The sequence below is a fragment of the Vidua macroura genome, chromosome 7, assembly GCF_024509145.1.
Source record: "Vidua macroura isolate BioBank_ID:100142 chromosome 7, ASM2450914v1, whole genome shotgun sequence".
Lineage (NCBI taxonomy): Eukaryota > Metazoa > Chordata > Aves > Passeriformes > Viduidae > Vidua > Vidua macroura.
In genome coordinates, this window is record NC_071577.1 from 857,619 (window position 1) to 881,992 (window position 24,374).

Sequence of the window (24,374 nt, forward strand, 5' to 3'; positions counted from 1 at the left end):
GCAGCTTTCTTGGCCCAGGAGCTGAGAGGAAAATGCTGGCAGGTGTCCCAAGCCCCCCTGCCCCAGGAAGTGGGCTGAGCCCCAACGCTGGGCACTGCCTGCTCCAGGGGTCCCTGAAAGGCTTGTGGAGGTCCCAGGCATCAGTGGCTGGACTGCCATTGCAGGTACAGTGACATCCATAAAAAGGGTAAGGAGAAATGCTTCCTAAGTTTGACTCACAGCTGACACCTCCTGATCCCTCCCTCCGTCCTCAGGCTGGAGAAGTCTCCTCCTCACCCTTATCCTCCTGCCTTCTCTTCCTCCCACAGAAACCAAGGGGAAAGCAGTAAAAAAAAAATATCTTCACCAGCTCCTGCCTCCGGACCGTGGCCTCGCTCAGCTGCTGGGTTTTTCTTCCCTGCTTATTTCCTTGGAGCCAGCTCGATGGTAATCTGAACTGAGAAACATGAGGCTGCGAGACTTTCTGCTCACTCTGCTGCTCCCAGCCAGCTTCCTGTGGGGGGGTTCATGTGCTCAGCGCCCAGAAATCATCACCCAAGTCTCAAGTGCAGAAGGTAAGCCTGGAATGCTTTCCAGGGTGGTTTTCCTTCCCGGGATCAGCAGAGAAGCCTGACTGCTGTTTCCCTCTGGGACGGATGCCTCTGCTGCAGACACACTGCAGATTTGTTGGGACATTCGGACTTGCTGAGGAGAGCAATGTAGGATTAGAGAGGATCTGAAAGAAGTACCCACTTTAATTTTTTTTTGGCTCTTTTTCCTTGGTTCTATCTGGTCAGGAGTTACCCATAGCAGTGGGATGCAGGAGAGGGGGATAACAGTGGGTACCAGTCCAGCTTTCTGAACTATTTCTGAACTATAATGCTGGATGCTGGCTCTTAAGGGAAGTTTATGTTATTGCTCTTTCTTAAAATTGTATTTTTGGCAGGACGTGTCAGAAAATTTTTACTTCCTTATTGCATTGATTGCTAAAATGGTTTCATTTTTTGAGTGGTTCCGGCAGCTGCATGTTATTTGGTATAGTAAGTAGTATAGGTCTTGCAAAGATATCCTTTGAATGGAAACAGAGTAGAAAGTATAGGAACGTGTTAAACGCCACAAAATTATGTTCTCTGAAAAAGTGATCTTGCTTACTTTTGATGCCAAGGGGGTGAGGATGTGAAAGCATTCCCCTTAGCCCAGATCCCTGGAGCCTGCTAGGAGGGAAAGGGGGTGGGCAGTGCAGGAAGCCTGGGAGGGGGAGGTGATGCAGCAGGACTGCCGGCCAATTCCTGCCTCTCCACTTCTTCCCAGACTGCCCTGTGGACCTGTTCTTCGTCCTGGACACCTCAGAGAGCGTTGCCCTGAGGGTGAAGCCCTTTGGGGACCTGGTTACCCAAGTGAAAGATTTCACCAACCGGTTCATTGATAAGCTCACCCAGAGGTACATCCCCCGGCGGTTTATCCGGACTGCTTTGGGGATGGAGCCAGCTGCCGGGTGGGATGCTGAGATCCCCCAGTGTGCCTGTCCACAGAAGGAAAGAAGGAAAGCAGGGATGCTGGGGAGGGGGATGGGAGCCTCTCCCCCCTCTCCCAGTCCTCAGCTGCTCGGTTTTGTCTCTGTCTGTGCTGACAGCAGCAGTGTGGCTTTAGCAGGGCTGCTTGCACCCACCCTCAGGAAAGGCAGGAATTGCTGGAGCAGCTGACATGGCAGCCCAACCCCACCACCTCCATGTCGCTGTGTTGTTATTGTGCAGTGCCAAAGCAATGCTGATCCCTGTGCTCAGGCCCAGAACCACCCGGGTGCATGGGTGGCAGCAGGACACTTATGGGGTTAAACTCAGCACTCACAGGGTGAGCTGCAGAGCAAACCCTCCTTTGCCACTGGTGCACCCCAGCTTTGGGTTCCCCTTACCCATCCCATTCTCCAGCTCTTTATCTGTCTCCTCGTCACCCACCTCTGCAACCACCAACCCAGGTCAGACCCTGGCTTTCCCAAGGGAATACCCAGGGATGCCCAGGAGCACCAAAGCTCCTGGATCCCAGAGAGGGTGGTGCTGGGCTTGATTGCAGGCAAGAGATCCATGGATGCACAAGAATACCACAAGTGCTGGAGGTACATGGGTCATGCTGGGCTCCTCAGGGCAGCAGGAGATGTGTGCTGGTGCCCAGAGGGGCACTGTGGGGATGTCCCAGTGCTGCACCAGCTAGAAGGGCAATGCCCTATCTCAGGAGGGTCAGGAGGGAGTTACCAGCTCACCTGTCCATTGCCCAGGCAGAAGAGTTGTCTCACAAGGCTTTGAGTGACCAGGAGCCTTGTGCTTGGGAACAACCTGCCAGGCCTCCATCAGTGCAGCATCACTCTCCCCTGTGCAAGGCCCTGGGCTCAGTACTGCAGCGGGATGGAGGGAACCACAGTGGACAAGTCTCAGGTGACTTTGGGACAGCTCCTGCTGGCCAGAGAGATGTGCAACACCACTCCTTTGGGACTGGCCCCTGCTTACTGAAAAATAAATCACATCCCTTTGGGATTGGTCCCCATACCCTGAAAAGACCTTTCTTTGGGGCAGTGGACAAAGCACAGGTGGTGCTTCTGTCCCAGGGAGTCACAGGTGATGGATGTGACAGGGCTGCAACACACACACACTCATCCTCCCCCAAGTTAGACCATCCTTCCAAGGGAGGCATCCCTCTCTGATTTTAACCATCTGGCAGTGGAAAACCTCTTTGCAGGGTATTTCAGTGGTTACCTGCCTTGCACACACACACACACACCTGGCTGTCTGGCTCAGCCTCTCCTGCCCAGCTCCAGCCCCTGGCACCTCTTCCAGAAGCCTGTCTTGCCAAGCTGTTTGATCCCTGCAGATGCCCACCCATTGCATCACTTTGCCCTTCCACCCACGGGACAAGCTACCCTGGGGTCCCATGCTGTGCTTTGCACGGGTAGCATGTCTCGGCTCTGCAGGAGAGTGGGGAACCCTGGCAAATCCCTGTTCTGCAGAGGATTTGCATTTTCTGTGCTGGTGTGAGCGAAGCTAACTCTGCGTCCTGGTGCGTCTGTGCAGGTACTACCGCTGCGACCGCAATCTGGTGTGGAACGCGGGAGCGCTGCACTACAGCGATGAGGTGGTGCTCATCAAGAGCCTCACGCCGATGCCCAGTGGGCAGAACGAGCTGAAGAACCGCGTGTCAGCCGTAAACTACATTGGGAAGGGCACCTACACTGACTGCGCCATAAAGCGTGGCATCGAGGAGCTGCTCATTGGGTCAGGCAGCAAGGCTGCAGCGGGGTGGGGGTGGTGTGGCTCTGGTGGGTGGAGGGTGGGAGCTTCTGGGTTGGGACATCCCTGTGCATTGTGCAGAGTTGTTCCCAGGCTGGGAAAAGAGATCACAGCATGGAGACAGGGGTGGCAAGTTTTGCTGAGATGAGGCACACCCTGACCACAGGCTGGGGCACTGTCTGGGGTGAGTGTCCCCAGGTGTCCAAACCACTCCTCTCCAGCTAAATTCTTTCTATGTTAAATCCTGCGTTTAAACCCTTCCAGTGGTTCCCATCACAAGGAGAATAAATACCTGATTGTGGTGACTGATGGACATCCCTTGGAAGGTTACAAGGAGCCCTGTGGAGGCCTGGATGATGCTGCCAATGAAGCCAAACTCCTGGGGATTAAAGTGTTCTCTGTTGCCATCTCTCCCAACCACTTGGTAGGGACCACACAGCAGGGATGCTCCCAGCAGGGGATCCCCTGTGGGACCATGGGACCCCCAGTGTGACAAAGGAGGGACACTCAGAGCCTGCACAGGTGCCCACAGGTCTCACTCTGCCCTCCCCACCCTCAGGACCAGCGGCTGAACATCATTGCCACGGACCACGCCTACCGCCGCAATTTCACTGCCACCAGCCTGAAGCCCACCCGGGAGATCGATGTGGAGGAGACCATCAACACCATTATTGACATGATTGTGAGCACTGCCCACCCCTTCCCCAGCCCACCCCCTCCTCAGGCACCCCTGTCCCTCTTAAACCCCTTCTCTTTGCTTTCTTGTCTTGCAGAAACTTAACACGGAGCAATCGGTGAGCATCCCCCTGCGACTGACCCTGTCCCCTGTGGGTGACCCATGGCTAGAGGGGCTTGGTGGCACAGCCCTACCCTGTAGGCAACCCCTGTCAGCCTGGGAAGCCCCCCGCAAGCAGGGTGCAGGCTGACCCTGCTGCTGCCACCTCCTCTAATGCTGTTTCCTCCTTCCCTCTGTGCAGTGCTGCTCCTTCGAGTGCCAGGTGAGTCATCCTTTTGAGAGCTCTATCCCCTTGCCTCTTATCCCTTTGGTTCCAGGATGTGCCTCATCCTGGTTAGACCTGGTCTAACCCACATCTCTCTCCTGCAGCCTCCCCGAGGGCCCCCCGGACCTCCTGGTGACCCTGGCCATGAGGTGAGGGACTGGTTGTGGCTGCGCTGTGGGACTGAGACAATGGGATGGGCTCAGTGGGGATGGTCAGAGACCTGGAATCACTATCATAGAACCAAGAAGGTTGGAAAAGGCCCCCGAGGTCACCTGCGGGGCATGGACCTACACCATGCTCCCATATGGCCGGCACCATCTGCTTCCTGTATCCATGGAGCATTTCTGCTCCCATGCTCCCTGCTCTTCTTTCAACAGGTCATCGTTCTGTTCCTGGGGATGATAAACTAACTGTGTTTCTCTCCTGTACTGCAGGGAGAACGAGGCAAGCCAGGTCTTCCCGGCCAGAAAGGAGAGGCTGGAGACCCAGTAAGTGAAGGACCAGCCCTGGTGACACTGCACAGGGCCTGTTTTTTGGCTGCTTCTGGCCAGACTTCTCAGACACATCCTCACCAGCATCACCCTGTTTCCACGGGGTGTGCAGTCATGGTGGCTCCTCCTCTTGCTACAAGGCTTCCTTGTTCCTCACCCAAAATAGCCATCCCTCCTGCAGGACATGTCTCTGACTCATGTGTGCCAGCCCAGGGGTGGACTCTGGGCTCCCTCCTGCGTCCTCTGACACAACAAGCACAACAGTGTTACAGGGCAACCTTTGGTAAATAACCTGAGAGCATGAGGAAACTATTTCCCTCATCCTCCCTCTTTTATTTTACTAGGCACACTTATTTTTGGGAGGCACATTTCTCCCAGTCACCTAAGCATGCAGTTACCAATCTTGTGTGCTCCCAAACTGGAAACCCCATGCCATGCATTTTTTCTTCCCAAGGGTTTTCTGCCCTTCCCTTTCCTCCCAAATGCTGTGTCCCCAAGCACCCAGTTTCTCTTACCTCCATGAAGAGCTGGAGATGGTGGAGGTGAAGGCAGGTCCTCTTGACCCTCTACAATGATCCCATGCTTGCAGACTAGGAAAACAAGGAGCAGAGTTAGGGGAGAGGCTCCTGTGTGAAAGAATGGCAATTGGGCCCCATATCAAGAGTCTGGGGGGATGCTGTTCAATGGTGGTGACTGTATCTGCCTCTGTAACACCATGTTTCTGTCCCCTAGGGGAGGCCAGGAGACATGGGACCTGTTGGCTACCAAGGAATGAAAGTATGTGGGGCTGCAGGCTCACAGAGGTGGTTCAGAGGTGGGCCACGGGCTTTGTGCTGCAAGTGTTCTCATTCTTCCATTTCCCTTTCTCCTTACCTCTCTAGGGTGACAAAGGAAGCCGAGGAGAAAAGGTGAGGACAGCAGGGATGTTTGGGAGAGATCCCTATGTCCCCATGAGTGGTTATCCTGGTCTGGCCCTGCAGCTGTATGGTGTTGGGGTCTGCTATATGCTGCCACTTCCACCCCTCCTGCTGGCACTGCCTGAGCCAGGAGCAAGGATCCAGCAGGATCCAGTGGGATCCAGTGGTGTGCAGAGGAGTGGTAAATGCCTGCGTCCTCAGACTGAGCTGGTGTGGGGACTGCACTGTGGTGGGAGGATGGATCTGCTCTGCATGGACATCTGACACCCCTGTCCTTCCCTCTGCAGGGCTCAAGAGGAGCCAAAGGAGCCAAGGTCAGACTCTGCATTTGCACCATTTTCCTCTGTTTGACGTTTGGGAGGCATTGGGACTTTGGGAATGACTTCATGGTCCTGGTGCTCTGTTTCAGGGTGAGAAAGGCAGGCGTGGAATCGATGGCATTGATGGCATGAAGGTAAATCTCTGCTCCAGGACACTTTGCTCGGCCTGAGCACCCTGGCTTTTGCCCCTCCAAAATCATTGTGGGGTCTGGGGATGAAGCCTGTAGGGCAGTGGAGTTCCCTCCCTGCAGGGCTATCCATCTGCCAGCTAGGGATGGGGCTGGAATGTCCCTTCAAGGGGTTTGGGATTATGGATGGGGTCTTCCCGTGAGTGTCACTCATTGGGGACCCCTGATTCGGCTGCCTGATAGGGTGAAGCTGGATACCCTGGATTACCTGGCTGCAAAGGCTCACCTGGATTTGATGTAGGTACCCTGTGGATGCCCCTTGCATGCAAGTGAACAGCTCTGCCACGATGGTGTGTGGAAATAGGGAATTGCTTGTAAATATGCAATGCTTATATCCCAGGCATGGCACCTCGGGGCTGACCCTGGGACAGTCTGCCTCATCCTTGCCTGGAAGGTGTCCTCAGTTGCCCTTGGGCTGCCTGACATTGTATTTTCTCAGTTTCCCTGCTTCTTCCATGCTCCTGGGATGACATACTTGTGGTGGCACCAGTGTCACTGTAGTCCAGCAGCCCAAAACCATCTTTTCTGCCATTTTCCTCTGAGCTTCAGAAGTGTTTCAGCAATGTGGGTGCAGCATTGCTTGCACAGCTCCATGGTGCAGGAGTCCCTTCTGGCCATGTCCCTCCTGTCCACTGCAACCGGGAGCCATCTGCCAGGCTGCTGGGATGCTCAGTCCATGCCCAGTTTCCTGCAGATGGTGTCACCAGTTCAGGTTTCAGTGACAGTGCCTTTAATTTCAACAGGGAACTCAAGGCCCACCTGGACCAAAGGGAGATCCTGGTGCTTTTGGACCCAAGGGAGCAAAGGTGAGTTGCTCTGCCCAGCCTCACACAGAGGAGGAATGCTGGGACCCCTCTCCTGCAGGAGGGAGAGGTGGAAATTCCTTGCACTGATTGGGGCAAGCCTGTCACAGAATCAGAATGGTTTGGATGGGAAGGGACCTTAAAGTCCACCTCATTCCACCCCCTGCCATGGGGAGTGGAGCCTTCCACTAGACCAGGTTGCTCCAAGGCCTGTCCAACGTGGTCTCTTCACTAGAGGATGGCCCCCATTGCCCATAGTGTGCCCATGGTTGGAGGGTGCCCACAAGCCTGGCACAAAGCATCCTTGAGATATCAGGGAAGTGCTGTGAAAAGGCGGCTTTCACTGGGAGTGGAGTAGGGAGGGATCTGTTGGGATGGGGAGACACCAAAACCCTGAAAGAGGCTTGGGGTGCACTGTGGCTCCTGACAGCTTCTGTGCTGTGGGAGCTGAAATCCAGTGCTGGATGCAGTCATGATGGTGCCTTGTGTTCTTGTGAAGGGGGAGCCTGGGAATGATGGAAAGCCTGGCCGACAGGGGATTCCTGGCAACCCTGGAGAGAAGGTGGGTGAAGAAGCACACTTGTGTGAACATCCTCTTGCTCTCTGTGAGAGGACCCTGCTACAGCCTGGGCTTTGAAGCAGAGCTTGCCCAAAGCTCTTCAAGTGTGCAGGGCTTTGATCCAGAACTGTCCGACTTCTTGTTTGCATCCCTGTGTCTTGCAGGGAGCTCCTGGGAACCGGGGTGAGCCTGGACCAGCAGGAGAGACTGGTGACGAGGTGAGTTTTCTACCTGTGATGACCCTGTGTGTGCTTGCGGGCCATCCCCACTCCCTGACCACCCCTCTTGTTTCTCCACAGGGTGCTTTAGGTGAGGATGGTCCTCCTGGAGAACGGGTAAGTGAAAGAGCCTCTGCCCAGGGCAGGGGCTGGGACCCTCTGGAAGAGGAGGAGGAGGCCTAGGGGTGAGCCTGCTCAGAGGTGGGCAGTGAGGGAGGGGTTTGCCCTGCTGGGAGCAGGCCCTGATTTTGTGATGGCACCCTCTCTTTGCAGGGCAGCAATGGAGAGAGAGGACCCCCGGGCGCACCGGGTGACCGCGGGCTGAGAGGACAGCCGGTAACTGCAGCTGCAGGGCAGCCTTCCACATCTGCTTGCAAGAGGGGTGCTGCTTGGAAGTCAAGGGCTGGGAATAGGCATCCAGTGGCTAACTCCACCAGCCTGTGGGCCAGCGGGCAAGCTTAGTACCTTGACCTGCCAGTTTGGGAGGGATCTGCTGTTGCCCCTTTATGCTGGCAGGTAATCACCTAACAGCCAAAATCCAGAGGACAGCATGCCCAGCAAGCCAAGAGCAAGTGAACAGCTGTCAATTCCTCCCTCACAACTGGAAAACTAGTTAATGAAGAGGAAAGAGTCAAGGTGTCCTACACTGGGTGCTCAGGGGCTGTGTGAGCTACCAGTGGCTTGGGCAGGAGGGCACAGGTACAATCACCAGCAGGGCAGCATGAATGGGTATGGATGGAAGAGGAAACACTCTTCCCTCCCTTTTTGAGTGGGAGTCACTAGGAAAATATGTTTCCAGCCTGTTGGGGTGAGTCATCAAGCGTGAGCGTGGGAGGGACAGGCAGGAACCCTCAGCAGGCCAGGACAAACATGTGGCAAGCAACAGCCATGCCACACGTCATAGGGAGGGGCAAGGGGTGCTCTGTGCCAGGTGGGGGTGGTGGGAGCCAGGGCATTCCACAGCAGGAATTATTCCCATAATCCCATCCACCATTGCACCACTCATTTCCTGTCCCTGCAGCGAGGACAGCCAGGACCCAGCACCAGCTTGGAGGGGGGCAAAGGTCTGCCCTGGGGAGGTGGCAGCTCTGGCAGGGGGCTTCTGGCAGCCTCCCCCTTCCTGTTTACAGCTCAGGGAGCGTCAGTGGTGCTGCATGGGGTGTGCGGGGCAGCTGTGCAGGAGATGAAGGCACACCAGTGTCCTGCAGTTAAATTGTTCAGCAGATGATGGGCTGCTTTCTTCCAGCTTTGAGTCCAAGCACGAGGCTGTGTAACCTTGCCAAAAACGTCTCAGGGCCATTTGGAAGTTGGGTTTTGTATTTGCTGTTTGGCTTATGCATCTGGACACTTCTAGGTTGCGAACAACAACTTTAGGTCACCAACCTCTCAACCGCTTCCCTCAAATTCCCCTCTCCTCTCCCTCCCCAACTTGCTCGTTGCTGGCCATGTATCTGGATGGGGAAGGTGCTGTAGAGCCAGGCTCGGTTTGGCAGTCACACTGCCATGTTGGGATGCAGCTCTGCTGGATTTGTGGAAGGCTATTCAGTGAAAGGGAACTGAGCCATGTCCATGGGGTATTTCCTTCTACTGGAATTGTTGGGGTGGAAAACCACTGAGACTCAGGTTTTCTGTGCCCTACTGGCCTGTCAGTTCTCTGCAAACAGCCCTGGCTCAGGCTTCTGAGTGTTAGCAAAGGAGAGGGGAGAACATTAGCAGTGAGAAGTGAGGGTGTCTCTCTCTTCATCTGTGGCTCATTCCCATGGAAATCCCGTTAGCTCCATAGGGATGGTAGGCTGGAGGAAGGATGCAGCTATCCTGGAAGCTGTGCTCCTCTCCATGCAGACTGCCCAGGGCAGGAGCTGCTCTAGAAGAGCAGCCATGGGTGCAGTGTGGCTAGTTTGGGTCCAGGACCAGCTCTGTGTATCTGCAGAAGATGAATCTCTCCACACTTTTGCTTTTGTGGCACAAAATGGGCAGAAAAATGCCCCCTAGATGCAAGTTTCACAAGGCCTTCCTCTTAAGGCTATCTTCTTGGATTCAGTGTGGCCACACTAGCCTATCTTTATCTTCCTCCATCTCTGACAGCTCCCTATTCAATTCCTGAATCTGCTTCAAATCCTTGCCTCTTTGGATGACTGCATTTCCATCTGACTGTGGGTGCTGCACCCCTGCTCCCCATTGCACACAGGTTCCTTTGCACCCACACCTGCTCTTCTGTGTATGTTTTCAGGGAGAACCTGGACCACCTGGTGACCAAGGGCGGGAAGGACCCCTCGGTCCACCTGGCGACCAGGTAAGAGCTTGGCTTAACCTTCTGGATCTCAGATGGAAGTGGCTGGGAGATCAGGGAGAGTGGGATGAGAGGTTTAACTGATGGCACAGCATCTTGGGGCAACTTCTCAGCATCTTCCAGACCAGGAAGCAAAGCTGGTGAAGAAGGGCAAGGATTTCTATGAGAACCCAGGATATGAACAGGGCCAAAAAAATGCAGACTTGACTGTTGGGCTGTGTGCAGAGCAACCTGCACACCATTTCCCAATCCCATGGAAGCAGATGTCAACACATCTGACAGAACTGGAAACTGGCAAGTACAAGCTGCAGCCACACAAAAAATGTTCATGCCTGGGGCCAGAAACTGCTCACTTCAGTCAGGGGTGTCAGTGAGACATTTTGTGTCAGTGAGGATATCCTGACATGGCCGCAGTGGTGTCCCTGACACCCTTGGCATCCTGCAGACAGCCTCTCCCAGAGCCAGTGTTCCTCAAGTCCACTGGCTGCATGGTGTGACCCTCCTGCTCTAGGGTCTTCCTGTGCCTTGTGTGCTTCAAGGAACAGATCTCAGACTGCATGGGCTTGCTGGAGAGCAGGGTTGGCCACCTCCAGCCTGATGAAGGCTTCTGTCCCCTGCACAGTTGAAGGCTGCTTCTTCCCTGCTGATAACTTGAGGTCTAGAGGTATTGCTGGGTCAGTCCTTCATGGCCATGGCACTGATTGCAATGGCCAACAGGATCTTTGCACCTGAGCAAGCACACTTTGACATCATCCTTGGACTGGATTCTGTAGGACAAATCCCCTTCTACCCACACCATCGGAGTTTTGATGGATCCCAAGATGCAGGAATGTATCAAGATAAACACTCCCACACTGTCGGAGCAGGACTCCCACAAGAGGTGAAGCATGGAGGCCAGCATGCAGAAAATGTGAGACAGCTTTTAAACTCCCTTCTGCTTGGCCAGGTGTTGGAGAGCCCTTGGAGAAGATCTGGAGTGCAGAACATGAAGGAGGGGCTGTTGCACTCATATTGTCTCCAGCATGGCTGATCCCCATGTCAGACCTGCACTGTGCAGAGGGTGTCAGGCAGTATCCAGCTTGCTCAGGTGTCTTTTTGGGAGGTGGCCCTGGTGGGAAAGCAACTCTTCAGATGTGTGCATGTAATGATCCACTGATCAGTGCTGCAGGCTGGTGCCAGCAAAAGAGGCTGGGGCTGGAGCTGCTCTCTGTGTGGTAGAGGCACATTCCAGGTTCAAGGCAGGAGAAAGACCATGTAGAAGACAAAAAATTGATGCAAGTGTGGTGGGGAGCCAGGCTGGGACAGATCCTACTTCCAGCCAGCCTTTCCTGTTGGGGAGGAAGAGGAGAAAGAATGGTCTCTCCTGTGGGCCACCAGTTTTCCCTCCTCACCACTGAACTTGAGTCAAACCCCTGTCAGAGAGGGAAGCATTACAAAAGCAGCTCCAGTGCCTCCCTGGGGCAGAGGCTGCCCCAGTGCTCCCACCAGTCCAGGGAGATTTGAAAAGCAGTTGCAAAGTGAGGATGATTTTTCCATGAGCTGAGAAAGAATGCTTGTGTTTGGCCAAATTAAAAATAATTATGTAATTAGGTTTGGGTAAGAGTGGAACCTTGGCAAACACAAGTATTTTTCAAGCAGTGTTATCTGCAAGCTCTGGACCCTGGAGAGTGTTTCTCTTGTCAAGGGGAAAGTGCTCCCGCTAACCTGAAAGAGGTGAAAGAGATTTTCTATCTGAGAGAAGCTAAAGGCCAGCACACTCTTTCCCTGAGCCTCATGGGACAGGTTTGGTGGCCCTTCTCTATTCCATGGTGCCCATCCATTCTGTTGGGTCCTTGTTGCACCCAGAGAAGTAGTGGACAAGATCTACTTACCCCAAATCCTGCGTCATCCATCACAAACTCCTCCAAGGCCATGAGGGATTTGCGCTGTGCGGCTGCAGTGAGCATGAGAGTGGCCAGTGTGAGCCAAGGGTGCCGTGACTCCAGCCTTGGCTGGTGTGAAGGATCACAAGTTCCTCTCCTTCCTTCCAAGATTTCTCTCTTCTGGGCTTTTGTGCAGAAATAAGGTCACATGCCTCTTGAAGCAGTTCAGTGCTCTGCACTGTGCTATTTTAAGTTTTCTGCAAGGACACCTTTCCTTGGAAGAAGGGTATGTATGGCTTGGATGTTCAGCACCAGCTCTCTGCATCCCTCTGTCCTCTCCATTACCTGGGGACTGGCTGCACACTCAGCTCCACACAAAATGCTGCCTGAATATTTGATGTGATGCCAGAGCATCACTACCCACTCATTGTCCACCATCACACCCCACCTCCTGGAAAGCAAACCCTGCAAAGGGCTGTGGGCACTGAGCAGAAGGTGGAGGGGTTCCCTTGGGCATCTGTGGAGCTCTCAGAAAAAAGAAACCTCTTCCTGCCTCCTCTTCTGTCTCATGGTGTCTCTGGCCAATCCTGCAGCTGGCGGAGCAAGTAGCCACTGCCCAGATGGGATGTGGCAGCGTGACAGCTTTGGTCTGTTCCAGCACACGCTGCCAGGGCTCTGCAACCTCTTGAGAACAGAAACTCCCCAGAGCCACCCTGCCTGTGACCCAAACCATAAGGCACATGGAGGTTTGTGTCACCTTCAGGGTGATGTGCTTGCACCAAGGACTGTCCTCCAGGGGCACCTGTGTCATGGCTGATGAGGTGCTACTCTGCCACACAGCTGTGCTTTGATGCTGAAAAGCATCAGCCCATCCTCCCTGGTCCTCTTCCCACCAGATCTTCTGTTACTGGGGTGAGCTTTGAAGGAGAGGGATGGTTTTGGGGGCCTCAGCTGCCACTAAAAGCACATGATGTGTGGCCCATACCTGTGGTGTCACACCTTAGCCCAGAAAGCTTCTGGGTTTGGCTCATGCTCAGCAGGGATCTACCTCCCACAGGGTTTCACAGAGAAAATGGCCTTAAGGGAGGAAGGAAGAAAAGGACAAGCCAGGCATGGCTCCTGAAGAGCCTCCCTATCAGTATTCACCCTGATCTATAGGTCCATTCTGGGGCTGTCCAAGGTGGAGCTGACTTGCCATTGGGCACCTCTACCCATCAGATCACAAAACAAAGGAGCCAGCCCTTAAGGGCAGGAGTGGCAGCAAGAGAAAGCTCCTTTGAGACAGCTTTCTGTGTTTCCCTAGGGTGAGCCTGGACCCAGAGGACCCAAAGGCTACAGGGGAGATGATGGCCCCCCCGGCAGTGAGGTCAGTGCTGCTTCATCATTGCTTCTTCTGCAGGGAGGGGATGCAGGGTCGAGCAGCAGGTGCTGCCCATTAAGGCTTTCCCCAAATCCTGTGGATACTGGAACACTATTGAACCTATTGGTACAGGCTCCAGTACTGGCTTCCTAGCAGACACATCCAGAGGTTTCCATGGGTCCTTAAGACCACAGCTGCCTTTTCCCCTACCTCCCACAGGTCATTTCTTGGAGAGGTTATAGCTACACCACAAACCACAGAGCTTCCCATCACAGGAGCTGGGGAAGATGCTGTCTGGGGGCAGCCACCTGAATCTGCTAGCAGGTTTGATCCCCAGGATGGGGAGCAAATGGAAGCCAAGCACAGCCGTTGGCTTTCATAGAAATCCTAGAACATTTGATCCTAGTTTGAATCCTAGTTTGGGTTGGGACAGACCTTAAAGCTCATCCTGTTCCACCCCCTGCCATGGGCAGGGACACCTTCCACTATCCCAGATTGCTTCAAGCCCCATCCAACCTGACCTGAAACACCTCCAGGAATGGGGCAGCCACAGGCTGTGTGGGCAACCTGTGCCAGGGCCTCCCCAGCCTCTGAGTAAAGAACTTCTTTCTGACATATAGTCTAAATCCTCACATCGCTCTTGTATAAGCAGAACACCTCCACGGTGGGTTTGTGTTGGTAGCTGGTTGCCTCAGAAGTCATTGTCTTCCCAGCTCAGATGATGCTGTGCAATACTTGACTTCTTTTTCTGACCCTTTCAGGGCCCAAAGGGATTGCCTGGAGCACCTGGGCTGCCTGGGGACCCTGGGCTGATGGGAGAAAGGGTGAGTGGTTCTGCAGGGGAGATATAATGTCCAAGGAGACCAGCATCTTGCTGCCATGCTATCTGAGGGGTCTGCATTTCTTTATCTTATCTGTGTTTGCCTTCATTTCCAGGGGGAGGATGGTCCTCCTGGGAATGGCACAATTGGATTCACAGGTGCTCCAGTAAGTTTTTGTGCTGCCTTGAAACTGTAATACTATTATGTCTACTTGTCCAACCTAACACACTTCCTTTTCTCCATCCCCAGGGGCAGCCAGGAGACAGAGGCAACCCTGGCATTAACGTAAGTGTGCTGCTTCCTCAGCCACACAGGATTTACCCTTGGTGATGGTTTGGCACTTGGAACTTCTCCATCAGCTTCATGTTGGAATGGGCTCCCTGCATCCCTGCATCTCCAAAACCCTCCAAACCTCTGCTCACCTCTCCCTGCAGTAGATGCTTCCACTGGAAGTGTTCTGCTGTGGCTGTAACACCCAAGGGCAGCAGCTTGCACTGGGTGCTCTCTGAAGCAGTCCCAGGGCCAGAGTTTGGGGTTGGGAATGTCACCCAGGGGAGCTGGGTAATGCTATGCCAAGGGATTGATTTAGTGTTGGGTCAATGGTTGGATTCGATCTTGGAGGTTTTTTCCAACCTAAACAATTCCATGATTGTGTAGCAGTGAAAGCCACCAAAGAAGTTCTCGTCATCAAGAGCACTGAAATCTGGTGCTGGGAGCCTATGTGCTGCTCTCTTCCCCTGTCCCAAGCCAGCTTTCACAAGGTCACCCCACACCAGCACCAACTTCATCACGCTAGCAACGGCTAGTCACCCAGCAGTCTCATCCATACTGTTTTTCAGGGAACAAAAGGCTATGTTGGACCTAAAGGTGATGAAGGGGAAGCTGGCGACCCTGGCAACGATGTGAGTAACCATGCTGAATCCTCTTGTCCTGTGAGAACAGTGCAGGAGCCTTGCGCAATGATGGGCCAGAGCCCATCAGACTTTGTAAATCTTCAGCCTTTTGCCTCTGAGCAGTGACTGATGGATAGCAATGGGAGCTCCCTCCAGGTGTTCATTTTGTGTCCGACAGCTGGCAAACCTCCACATTTGTTAAGCTGAGGTGGGCATCGCCTCTGCAAGGCTTTGTATGCTTCCAGGTGGCACTGATGATGATGGCACTGGTGATGTGGGCTTTATCACTGCCCCATGGAGGGAGATTTCCCCAGTGTCCCTTCCAAGTCCTCATTTAATTAGGTACAGCAACTTCAGATAACACTTTAGTGGTGAAGCAGGGCTCATCAGATATCTGGAGGGAAAGGTGCGGTGTGGGAATCCTTAAAATCAGAGGGTTTTGGGAAAGCTGCAAAAGGCAGGCCCTAGAGACAGCAGAACTGTGATGAGAGCTAAGCAGTAGCCATAAGATTTGTCAGCAAAAGAGTAAAAGAGCAAAAGAAGTAGAAAGTAAGGACAAATAGAACAATAGTCTGTGTATTAACGCTTGGCTAGAATAACTCCCTATGCTACAGAAAAGTATATCTAGTGAGACTTTAGGAAGTTTTAAGCTTAATAATGGAGCTCTGTGTGTTGTACTTTAAGATTTACAAGTAAATATTGTATTTGAAATAAGCAAGTATTGTTTTAGCCAAAGGTATGTGTGCTTATAGTGGTTGGATAGAACTACTGTCAATATGCTTTTCCTTTGTGTGATTGGTCAAAAAACTTTTAAAGTGAGTTGTAACATTGAATTCTTTGTCTGCTGCCAGGGACATGAGCTGCTGGCATCTTTCCATTGTCATAACCATGTGAGGAGACTGATGCTGGAAAATAAACAGCTCGAGATGCATTCTTCAGCAGTCCCATCCCATTTGTGATTTGTAGATAGACCCCTGGCCAGCAATAGTGCTACCCCCTGACTCACACAGATTTATGAGTTTCGGTTTTGTTTTCATTCCAGAACCTGACCCCTGGGCCCAGTGGCATTAAAGGAGCAAAGGGCCACAGGGGACGTGAAGGACCCCCGGTAAGTAAGGACCCTGGCAGGGCTGTCCCCAGTGGCATGCATCTCACCATCCCTCCATCCATCCCTCCATCCTTTCATACTTTGGGTGCTCTGGGAGCAACACCAAGCCATGCACACATTGTGTGTGCTCACTGCCTTCCCACCTGGGTGTACATGGCACATGTGGAAGTGGATCTCCTCCTTCCACCTCCCTGCAGCAGCAGGGAATCATGCAAACAAGCAGATATTCTTTCTCCAAGCCCAGTGCAGGGGCCAGCAACTGGGAAACCAAGAGGCTTTTCACAACTCTGCATTGCTTGGCAAGGTATTGTTAGAGTACACCACAGATAGGACTGACTACTCCTGTAACTCCTCTGTACTTCTGTTTGACAGGGACCACCAGGACCCAGGGGGCCTCCAGGACCAGATGTGAGTGGGACAGGATTGGGGTGCTTGCTAGCCTGCTCTGTGCATTGCTTTTGCTGTTAATCAAACATTTATTTTCCTGTTTTCAGGAATGTGAAATCTTGGACATCATCATGAAGATGTGCTGTGAGTATCCCTATACCTCTTCTCCCACGCTGCTCAGTGCCTTGCTAAAGCAAGAGGCAGCTGACTTTTCCCTGTCCCCAGGCAGCAGAATGCCATCCATGGGCATGTCTCCCCTTTCATGAGCCACAATTAAGTCCCCTTGATCCATGGACCTCCAACTCCATTTCTAGAGTAGCTCATACAACTGTGTCTCACTTGTGTGTGGCATAGACTGGTTTGTCTGTGGTTCTGTACAGGGAAAACATGAGAAAAGTTGTGTAAAATCCTTGAGTGGCCCATTTTGCAATGTTTTTTTTTTCTAAATATCATGGTCTAATATTCCCCCCTCAGAAGGGTGGGGGGGCTGGTTTGGGGTGTCCTGCCATGGAGAGAAGCAGCATATATGTCCTACAGAGGACTTCTGGCTCATGGCCAGTAATGAAGTGCTGGAAGGACACAGGGTACTTGGGGAACTGACTTTGAGCACTATACTCTCGTGATTTACTTAGCTTTTATTTTTGTTTAAATAAGAATGCATCGGCATGTGCAGACACAGAGCTCTTTGTGTGTGTGGTGCTCCAGATCAGGGCATCACAATCTGAAATGGGAAAGAATCTGGGTATTTCAAGTGGGAGAGAAACCTCCATGAGCTTGGATTGTCCAGGCCAGGTGTCTGTGGGTTTGCAGAGACACAAACCTGCAGTCTGCATTAGGGTGTGAAAAACCCTTTTGTCAAGCATTTTAATGTTGTCTCTTTCTCTCCCTTTTCCTCTAGCTTGCTGTGGTGAGTGTTACTTGGCAAATATTTGCTCTGCAAATATTTGCTGGTCCTTCTCCTTCCTTGCACCCCTCCCTTTCCCTGTTCCTTGCCTTCTGCTATGGAGATGTAGTGAGAGCCTGTGAAGGAGAACCAGGCATGAGCCAGGCAAGGGAGGGTCTGAAGCAATCTCTGAGAATGCCACACGGATTAGAGGCTGATGTGCCTGAGTTCTGCAACTGGAAAATGGTTGTCAAGGTGCCATGTGCCAGCAGGGTGGATTTTCTCCACCCATTTTACAGTTGGGATGTCTGTTCTGGGCACACTGTGGATCTAGCTCTGTCTTCTTCCTTCCAAATCTTGTGCTGGTCAGCAGAGGAATGTGCTGGGCTTTATTCCCTGATACTGCCCTGATAAGTTGGGTTTGCAGTCCAAAAGCTTGAAGGGAGAGGCAAGGGCACATTATATTCTTCAGCTTTGAGAAAGAGGGGAGCAAACTGAGTCAGCCTCCTCCAGCCCACCAGTGCCACCTCTGTCCTGCTGGGCTGGGTGAATGGAAGAAGTGAGAAGGCTTATGAGGAATGTTATGGAATAACTACTGGGTGGTTTAAGGGTACTCGCAGCCTGAAAATGCCACGTCTCATTAGGGAGCAAATGCACATGGAAAAATTTGTAAACTGGCTCTCAAGTCTCCTATGCAGCTATTTTCCTGCATTGTTTTACACCGTGCTTTAGGGCATAGGCACCCAGCTGGGCAGGGCTGCAGCAGGCATCAGCTACTTCCTTTAGAAATGCTTCCCTACAAAACATGTCCCTCCGCTCCTGTGCCTTGCTCCAGAGTGCACCTGTGGTCCTGTCGACCTCCTGTTTGTGTTGGACAGCTCGGAGAGCATCGGCCTGCAGAATTTCCAGATTGCCAAGGACTTCATCATCAAAGTCATTGACCGCCTGAGCAAGGACGAGCGGGTCAAGGTGAGATTTCCACTGAGTGCTGTGAAATCTTTGTGTGCACTTACTTATTTTTCACTGCAAGCAGGAAAATGGGGAGGTGACCCCGCTCCAAAAAGCCTCCACCAGGCTTGGCTTCAAGCTGGGGGTGGGTTTCCCAAATTCATAATGTGATGGAGATTAGACAGCAGATCATTGTCCCAAAATAGACATTTCACTCTTTTTGGGCAAAGAGACTCTGTTTACTCCATATCCTAGAGCAGATGGTGCATCGAGCATTCAATCAGCCTGATCAGTGTCTCAGTCTCTCCCTTGTTCTGATGAGCATTTCAGTTGTCTGGAGTGTGTTGGAAGTTTCTGATGTCCAGCTTCCATGCTTGGATTTAGGTCACGAGTTAAGCACACTACTAAAAATGACTCTTGCAGCCCAAACGCAGCAATACTGTCCCCATAGTGAATCTTTCAGTCTGAAGAGGAACACAAATGCTTGCTCTCCTTCCTAGCTCCTCTCTGGTAACCTGCTGTATGTTTTATTTTTCTATTATTTATTTTATTTATATATTTATTTATCTGTGATTTGAAGGGCTGTTGGGAATCTGGACTTTCCTGAAGGTATAACCAGCCACACTTAAAGCACATAATCTGCTGTTGAATACTAGTGTGGTGGGCATACATGGAGCTTTTTGGATGGCAAAGAGCCAGTAATAAGTAGAAATGGTAGACCTGGGTAGCAAAACCACCGTGTTAGAAGAAAACCAGGAGTCTTGAAAACATATCTTCTCATGGAACCATAGAATCCCCTGAGTTTGAAGGGATCCAAGGATTGAATCTAGCTCCTGACTCTGCACACAGGGCAAGCCCAAGAATTCCACCATGTGCCTGAGAGTCCAGTGGCTGCTGTTGAGACTAGTGAGCTGTGACATCTAGGTTTGGGTCTCCTTTTCACTTACTGTCTCACCAAATTGGTCCCAATGTGCATCCACTCCTGGTGGGGCTCTGCCTGCCCAGAATAAGGCAGGAGAGAAACATTAGAGCCTGCCATGAAGGCATTCAGGAGAAACCATCAACAGGATTCTGTGTCTCTGGGTTCCCCTGAGGTATCTGTCCCTAACTGGTTTCTGTTCTGTCCCATAGTTTGACGCTGGGGAGTCCCGTGTGGGCGTTGTGCAGTACAGCCATGACAACACGCAGGAGCTGGTGGCCATGGGGGATGCCAACATCAACAACATCGGAGCGCTCAAGCAGTGAGTCTGTGGGATCTGGCCCAGGGCAACCTACTCATTCCCATCCTCCATATCCAGGCCAGCAGTAAACGATCTAGATGTCCTTTAGTGGAAGGTAATGGCTGGTGGCATCATAAGTGGTGCTAAGGCTAAACTAAGGAGCTTGCCAGTTTTCCACCCAAATCCCCATGCAGGGGTGTCTGCTTGGTCACAAGCCTTGTTCTTGCTCCTCCAGTACCCATGGGCAGGGCTGTCAGGCTCACTGGTGTCTGTCCTTGCAGGGCAGTCAAGAACCTGCAGTGGATCGCTGGGGGCACCTACACTGGGGAGGCCCTGCAGTTCACCAAGGACAACCTGCTGCGGAGGTTCATGTCCGACAAGCGCGTGGCCATCGTCATCACAGATGGGCGCTCCGACACCCTGCGGGACCCCACCCCGCTCAACTCCCTGTGCGATGTCACTCCGGTAAGGGCACGGGGGACCTGCTGTGCAGCAGCTGTGCGGCATAGTGCAGGCTCTCTGGGTGTCTCCATGTCCTTGCTACACAAGGCTAGGGCAGGGGACACAGGTGTCACTAGAAGCACTTTCACAAAGTGGCAGACATACACAGTTATGAATGCATTAGATGATGAATGCATCCAGTAATGGACTTGAACTTCCCTGCAGGTGGTTTCCCTTGGGATCGGTGACATTTTCCTAAACCCTCCAAATCCAGATCACCTGAATGACATTGCTTGTTTAAGCAGACCAACCAGGCCGGGACTGTCCATTCAAAGGGACAACTATGCAGAGCTCCTGGATGACACCTTCTTGCAGAACATCACCTCGTACATCTGCCAAGGTGGATGAAAGGCGGTGGCTAGAGGCAATGGGAAAGGTGGCGAGGGATGCAGGATGCCCTCCCTTGTGTCCCCCCAGGCATGCTCTTAAGCAGGGACAAGGGTATCTCATGTCTCAGAATACTTCATGGTCAGGTCCCCATCCTCATCTGCTACAGGACATGTCTGTCCACACCATTTTTCATGCACGTTTATAGCCTTTGCACAGGTGGCAAAGGTGGGTGGGTTCACCTTCTGCAGGTGAACTTCTGTCCCTTCTGTGGCTCTGTGGGACAAGTGGTTTTCCTGGGCCAGCTGGTGACATTAATCTCTCTTATATTCTTAACAGAGAAAAAATGTCCTGACTACACCTGTCCAAGTGAGTATTGACTCCTCATGTCACGCTGAGGGACTGTGGGTGGTGTGAGGGGGAAGTGGGAGCTTTTGTTTGTGGGGATGCACAGCTTAGGCACCTGTTGCAATTGGGATGCTCCTAGTCTGGAGAGGTGAGCAAGATCTGTCAGACACTCTCAGGGTCTCTCTCACACACACACAGCAGCCCAAATCAGCTGGGGAAAAGTGTAGGTGGTTGTTTCTCTGGCATCTCAAACCTAGAGAGGAGGCTGTGAAAGATCGCGACCCTCCCAGGTTTTAGCAACTGACCTCATTACCTGCTTCCACTATCTAGTGGTGGAAGCATGAGCAAAATCAGTTCCATGGCAGGGATATTGGAGAAAGGTGCTTGAAAAGTGAGAACAGGGAGGGTTTTAATGGAGTACACCTCCAATTCAGAAGCATAATCAGTCCTCAGAATTTCCATGGAAAGAAGGGAAGTGAGGAGGATGAAGTGGTTCCCCAGACACGCAAGGAGAGCCACTGTGTTTAAACAAGAGTCACTAGATTATCTCAGCCAAATAAACATCTACAGCCTATCCTAAACCAAATAAAAGAAGGAATGAACAGGTGAAAGGATAAGTGTAGGACAGCACTGGGGCAGGGGAACGAAAGCTAGCACGAGTGGAGATTTCCCTGACAAGGCAGGAAGCCTGTGAGACATACCAGTAACTTCACAGGCATTCCATGGAAGTGCCAAAGTGTAACAAGCCCTGGACCTTTTCCCTTGCAGTCACCTTCAGTGGGCCAGCAGACATCACGCTGCTGGTGGACAGCTCCACCAGCGTGGGGAGCAAGAACTTTGAGACCACCAAGAAGTTCGTGAAGCGGCTGGCAGGGCGGTTCCTGGAGGCCAGCAAGCCCACTGACGACTCTGTGCGCATCTCGGTGGTGCAGTACAGCGGCCGGAACCAGCAGAAAGTGGAAGCTCAGTTCCAGTACAACTACACAGTCATTGCCAAGGCCATTGACAACATGGAGTTCATGAATGATGCCACGGACGTGAACTCTGCTCTGCAGTTCATCACAGAGCTGTACCGGCGCTCTGCCCGCACTGCGGCCAAGAAGAGGGTGCTGGTGTTTTCTGATGGACACTCCCAAGGGATCACCGCCAGGGCCATTGAGAGGGCTGTGCAGGATGCACAGAAGGCTGACATTGAGATCTACGTGTTGGCAGTGGGAAGCCAAGCCAATGAGCCCAACATCCGTGTCCTGGTCACAGGGAAGAGCGCAGATTACGATGTAGCTTACGGGGAGCGGCACCTTTTCCGCGTGCCTGACTACACCTCTCTGCTGCGTGGTGTCTTCTACCAAACTGTGTCCAGGAAGATAGCTGTTGACTGAGCATCTGGGTGGGTTTCTGCCAAGGTCATAGCTGCTTCTGTCTCACCTAAAAAGGAAAACCAACAAAGCAGAAAAAAATTTTAACGGTATTCTTGACCAACCTGAGGAATTTACATCTATGCAGATGACCATAGTGCCACAGCCTGGCTGTACATAGTCCCCTCCCTTCTCTTTCTGCTTCACCATCTGTGTCTCTACTCTCTGTTAGCCTCAAATTCCCTCGCTGTCCATGACTGCCCTCCCTTCCCACAGCAGGAAAAAACAAGCACACCTAGCAATAGGCCATCAGAACACAAATACCAACATCATCCCACTGTGTTTTTGCCAAAAGTCAGGATGAGGGCTTTTGTACCACTAATATCTAGCCTGGTCTCTTAAGGCTGATTATGCTCTTTTTAGGTACCTTTTTTTTTTTCCCCATTTCCTTCTCTCTTTCACACATCAGTTGAGCACTTGCCCAGCTCATCATGATCTTAACCTAATGCTGTGCTTCGAGTGAAATATTCACACTTCAAAGCAAGCTTTGAGAGGGGATTGTTGTCACAGCTGGCAAGTTTGGTTCGTATCTCCCATGCCTGAGGAGGAGAGAGGGCTGGACTGCACTACCCAAGCTGTGTGCAAGCATCTCTGACCTCCAGAGCCAGGGGATGGGACACTCACTTCCCAGGGCTGGGATAGAGGTGGGTGGTGGAGCATCCCTCAAACTGATGCTCCCATTCAGGACAGAAAGGCTGGACACCAACCAAAGCAAAGATGGGCAGCAGCCTTTGGGGAGGGGGGAAACCCTTAAAAGAAGCTACATAACTGCACTCCTTCACTTATTGATCTCATGGTCCTACAGTGAAACCAGGAACCTCATGAATAACCTGATAACTTGTTTTATGGTTCAAGCTCCATTCTGGAAAATCTCTCTGAGCCCAGATGGTGGGATTTTTTTTTTTTTTTTTTTTTTTAATTTTATTTTAAAAGAGCCAAGCTGACTTATTCCCAGCAAGGTCTCTTGGAGTACTGTTTCTATAGGACCACCTAGGAGTTAGGGCCCTAGTGAAACCCACTAACTGCACTATATATTGAATTAAGGCCTCATCCTCAGCCCAGAGAAGTCAAGTGAAAGGTTGCCATCATCTCCCAGGGTCTTTGACTCACACTCTAAGATATATTGACAAAGGTGCTATCACTTATGTGGGTGATGTGGGCCCTTGGTGCTTACACAGTTGTTTCTGGGTCCACTCTGAAAATGTGGTTTGGCTGGGTGAGATTTTGTTTCAGCGCTTCCACTGGTGCTCCTGCTATGAATTCATGCACTTCGGAGAAACCAACAGCGACTGCCAGGTATCGGCACTCCAAACTCTTTACCTTGTATCCAAAACCCCATTGTACCAGTTAGTTTTATTTTATGCCTGTGTTTTACTAAAATTGTCCACTTTGAAAATTTGTCAAATAAATTGTTTTCCACAGTCTCTTTGGATGTTTGTCTGACTTGACTTCCTCCCTCCCAGATCTTGATTCTACATCTCTAAAAGGTCCTTGGGGAACCCACACCTCTGTGTCCCGGGGCTTGTCACAGCTTTTCACTGTGGATTCCTGCAAAGTGACTTGTTCCCCAGGCAGTGGGGACATTCAACAGGACATTGTCTCATGTCCTCCTCTTAGTCATGCTGCCTCCATCTCTGTGCCTCCCTGGAGGACGGGGACACCTCACTCACAGCTGGAAAGTCTGAGGAGCAGCTCTGGGGTGGCTCTGTGGGTGGCAGCTGTTTGTGTCAGATCTCCTGCTCTCCTCTCCATGGAAAGTCAGGAAAAAATGCCTTCATATTTGCCCTAAGAAAGGCAGGTTTTGTTACAGCTCAAGAAGTACCTATTAATGGCTTGCCACAGTCCTTGGCATGAGTCAGGCATGGAGAAACATGACAGGGCAAGCCCTTAGGCTATGCATTTGTGGCTAGGGATGCCCAGCTCGTGGCATGGGCTACTGCAGCAGAAAGGGGTGGGAAAATGGGGTTTCTGCCCACCCCCTGCTGCATGTTCCCACTCACATCTCACCTGGGCCATATCCAACTGAGGGATGCAAAAGGCACCTGGGGAAAGATCTCCCTGTCTTTGGGCTGGTTTAAAGCTTATTGCTAAAAAAGGTAGCTGGCAGGAGGGATCTTTCCTGTTTCTGTTCATTTTCCCCCTCCACTCCTAACCATGCCCTAGCATTTTCGCTCTGCAGAAAGGAAAAGAAGATCCCAAACCAGTGAAAAATGTCAGATTCTGAGCCTCAGTTCTGGAGTGTTTGTCAGTTTCCCCC

General features: G+C 52.1%; 1 protein-coding gene across 1 annotated transcript; it reads left to right on the forward strand.

Annotated features, from left to right (window-relative positions):
* Positions 1–298: 298 nt before the first annotated feature.
* Positions 299–23,541, forward strand: COL6A1 (collagen type VI alpha 1 chain). Its single transcript, XM_053981963.1, has 34 exons — positions 299–554; positions 1,291–1,420; positions 3,042–3,242; positions 3,522–3,681; positions 3,817–3,939; positions 4,031–4,051; positions 4,235–4,255; positions 4,363–4,407; positions 4,693–4,746; positions 5,482–5,526; positions 5,631–5,657; positions 5,954–5,980; positions 6,076–6,120; positions 6,358–6,411; positions 6,918–6,980; positions 7,477–7,539; positions 7,701–7,754; positions 7,836–7,871; positions 8,028–8,090; positions 9,985–10,047; positions 13,210–13,272; positions 14,028–14,090; positions 14,203–14,253; positions 14,337–14,372; positions 14,927–14,989; positions 16,023–16,088; positions 16,461–16,496; positions 16,583–16,635; positions 18,201–18,327; positions 19,438–19,547; positions 19,808–19,991; positions 20,193–20,367; positions 20,694–20,723; positions 21,471–23,541. Exons 1-34 carry the CDS (start codon positions 446–448, stop codon positions 22,079–22,081), a joined length of 3,072 nt encoding a protein of 1,023 aa, XP_053837938.1. The 5' UTR covers positions 299–445; the 3' UTR covers positions 22,082–23,541.
* The last annotated feature ends 833 nt before the right edge of the window (positions 23,542–24,374 follow it).

What these genes read in the sequence shown, in the direction of transcription:
- COL6A1 (XM_053981963.1), top strand. Translation starts at nt 446, where the DNA reads ATGAGGCTGCGAGACTTTCTGCTCACTCTGCTGCTCCCAGCCAGCTTC. An exon ending in GAGGAGCCAAAGGAGCCAAG is followed by an intron (nt 5,981 to 6,075) that starts GTCAGACTCTGC and finishes GCTCTGTTTCAG; the next exon opens with GGTGAGAAAGGCAGGCGTGG. An exon ending in TTGGACCCAAGGGAGCAAAG is followed by an intron (nt 6,981 to 7,476) that starts GTGAGTTGCTCT and finishes GTTCTTGTGAAG; the next exon opens with GGGGAGCCTGGGAATGATGG.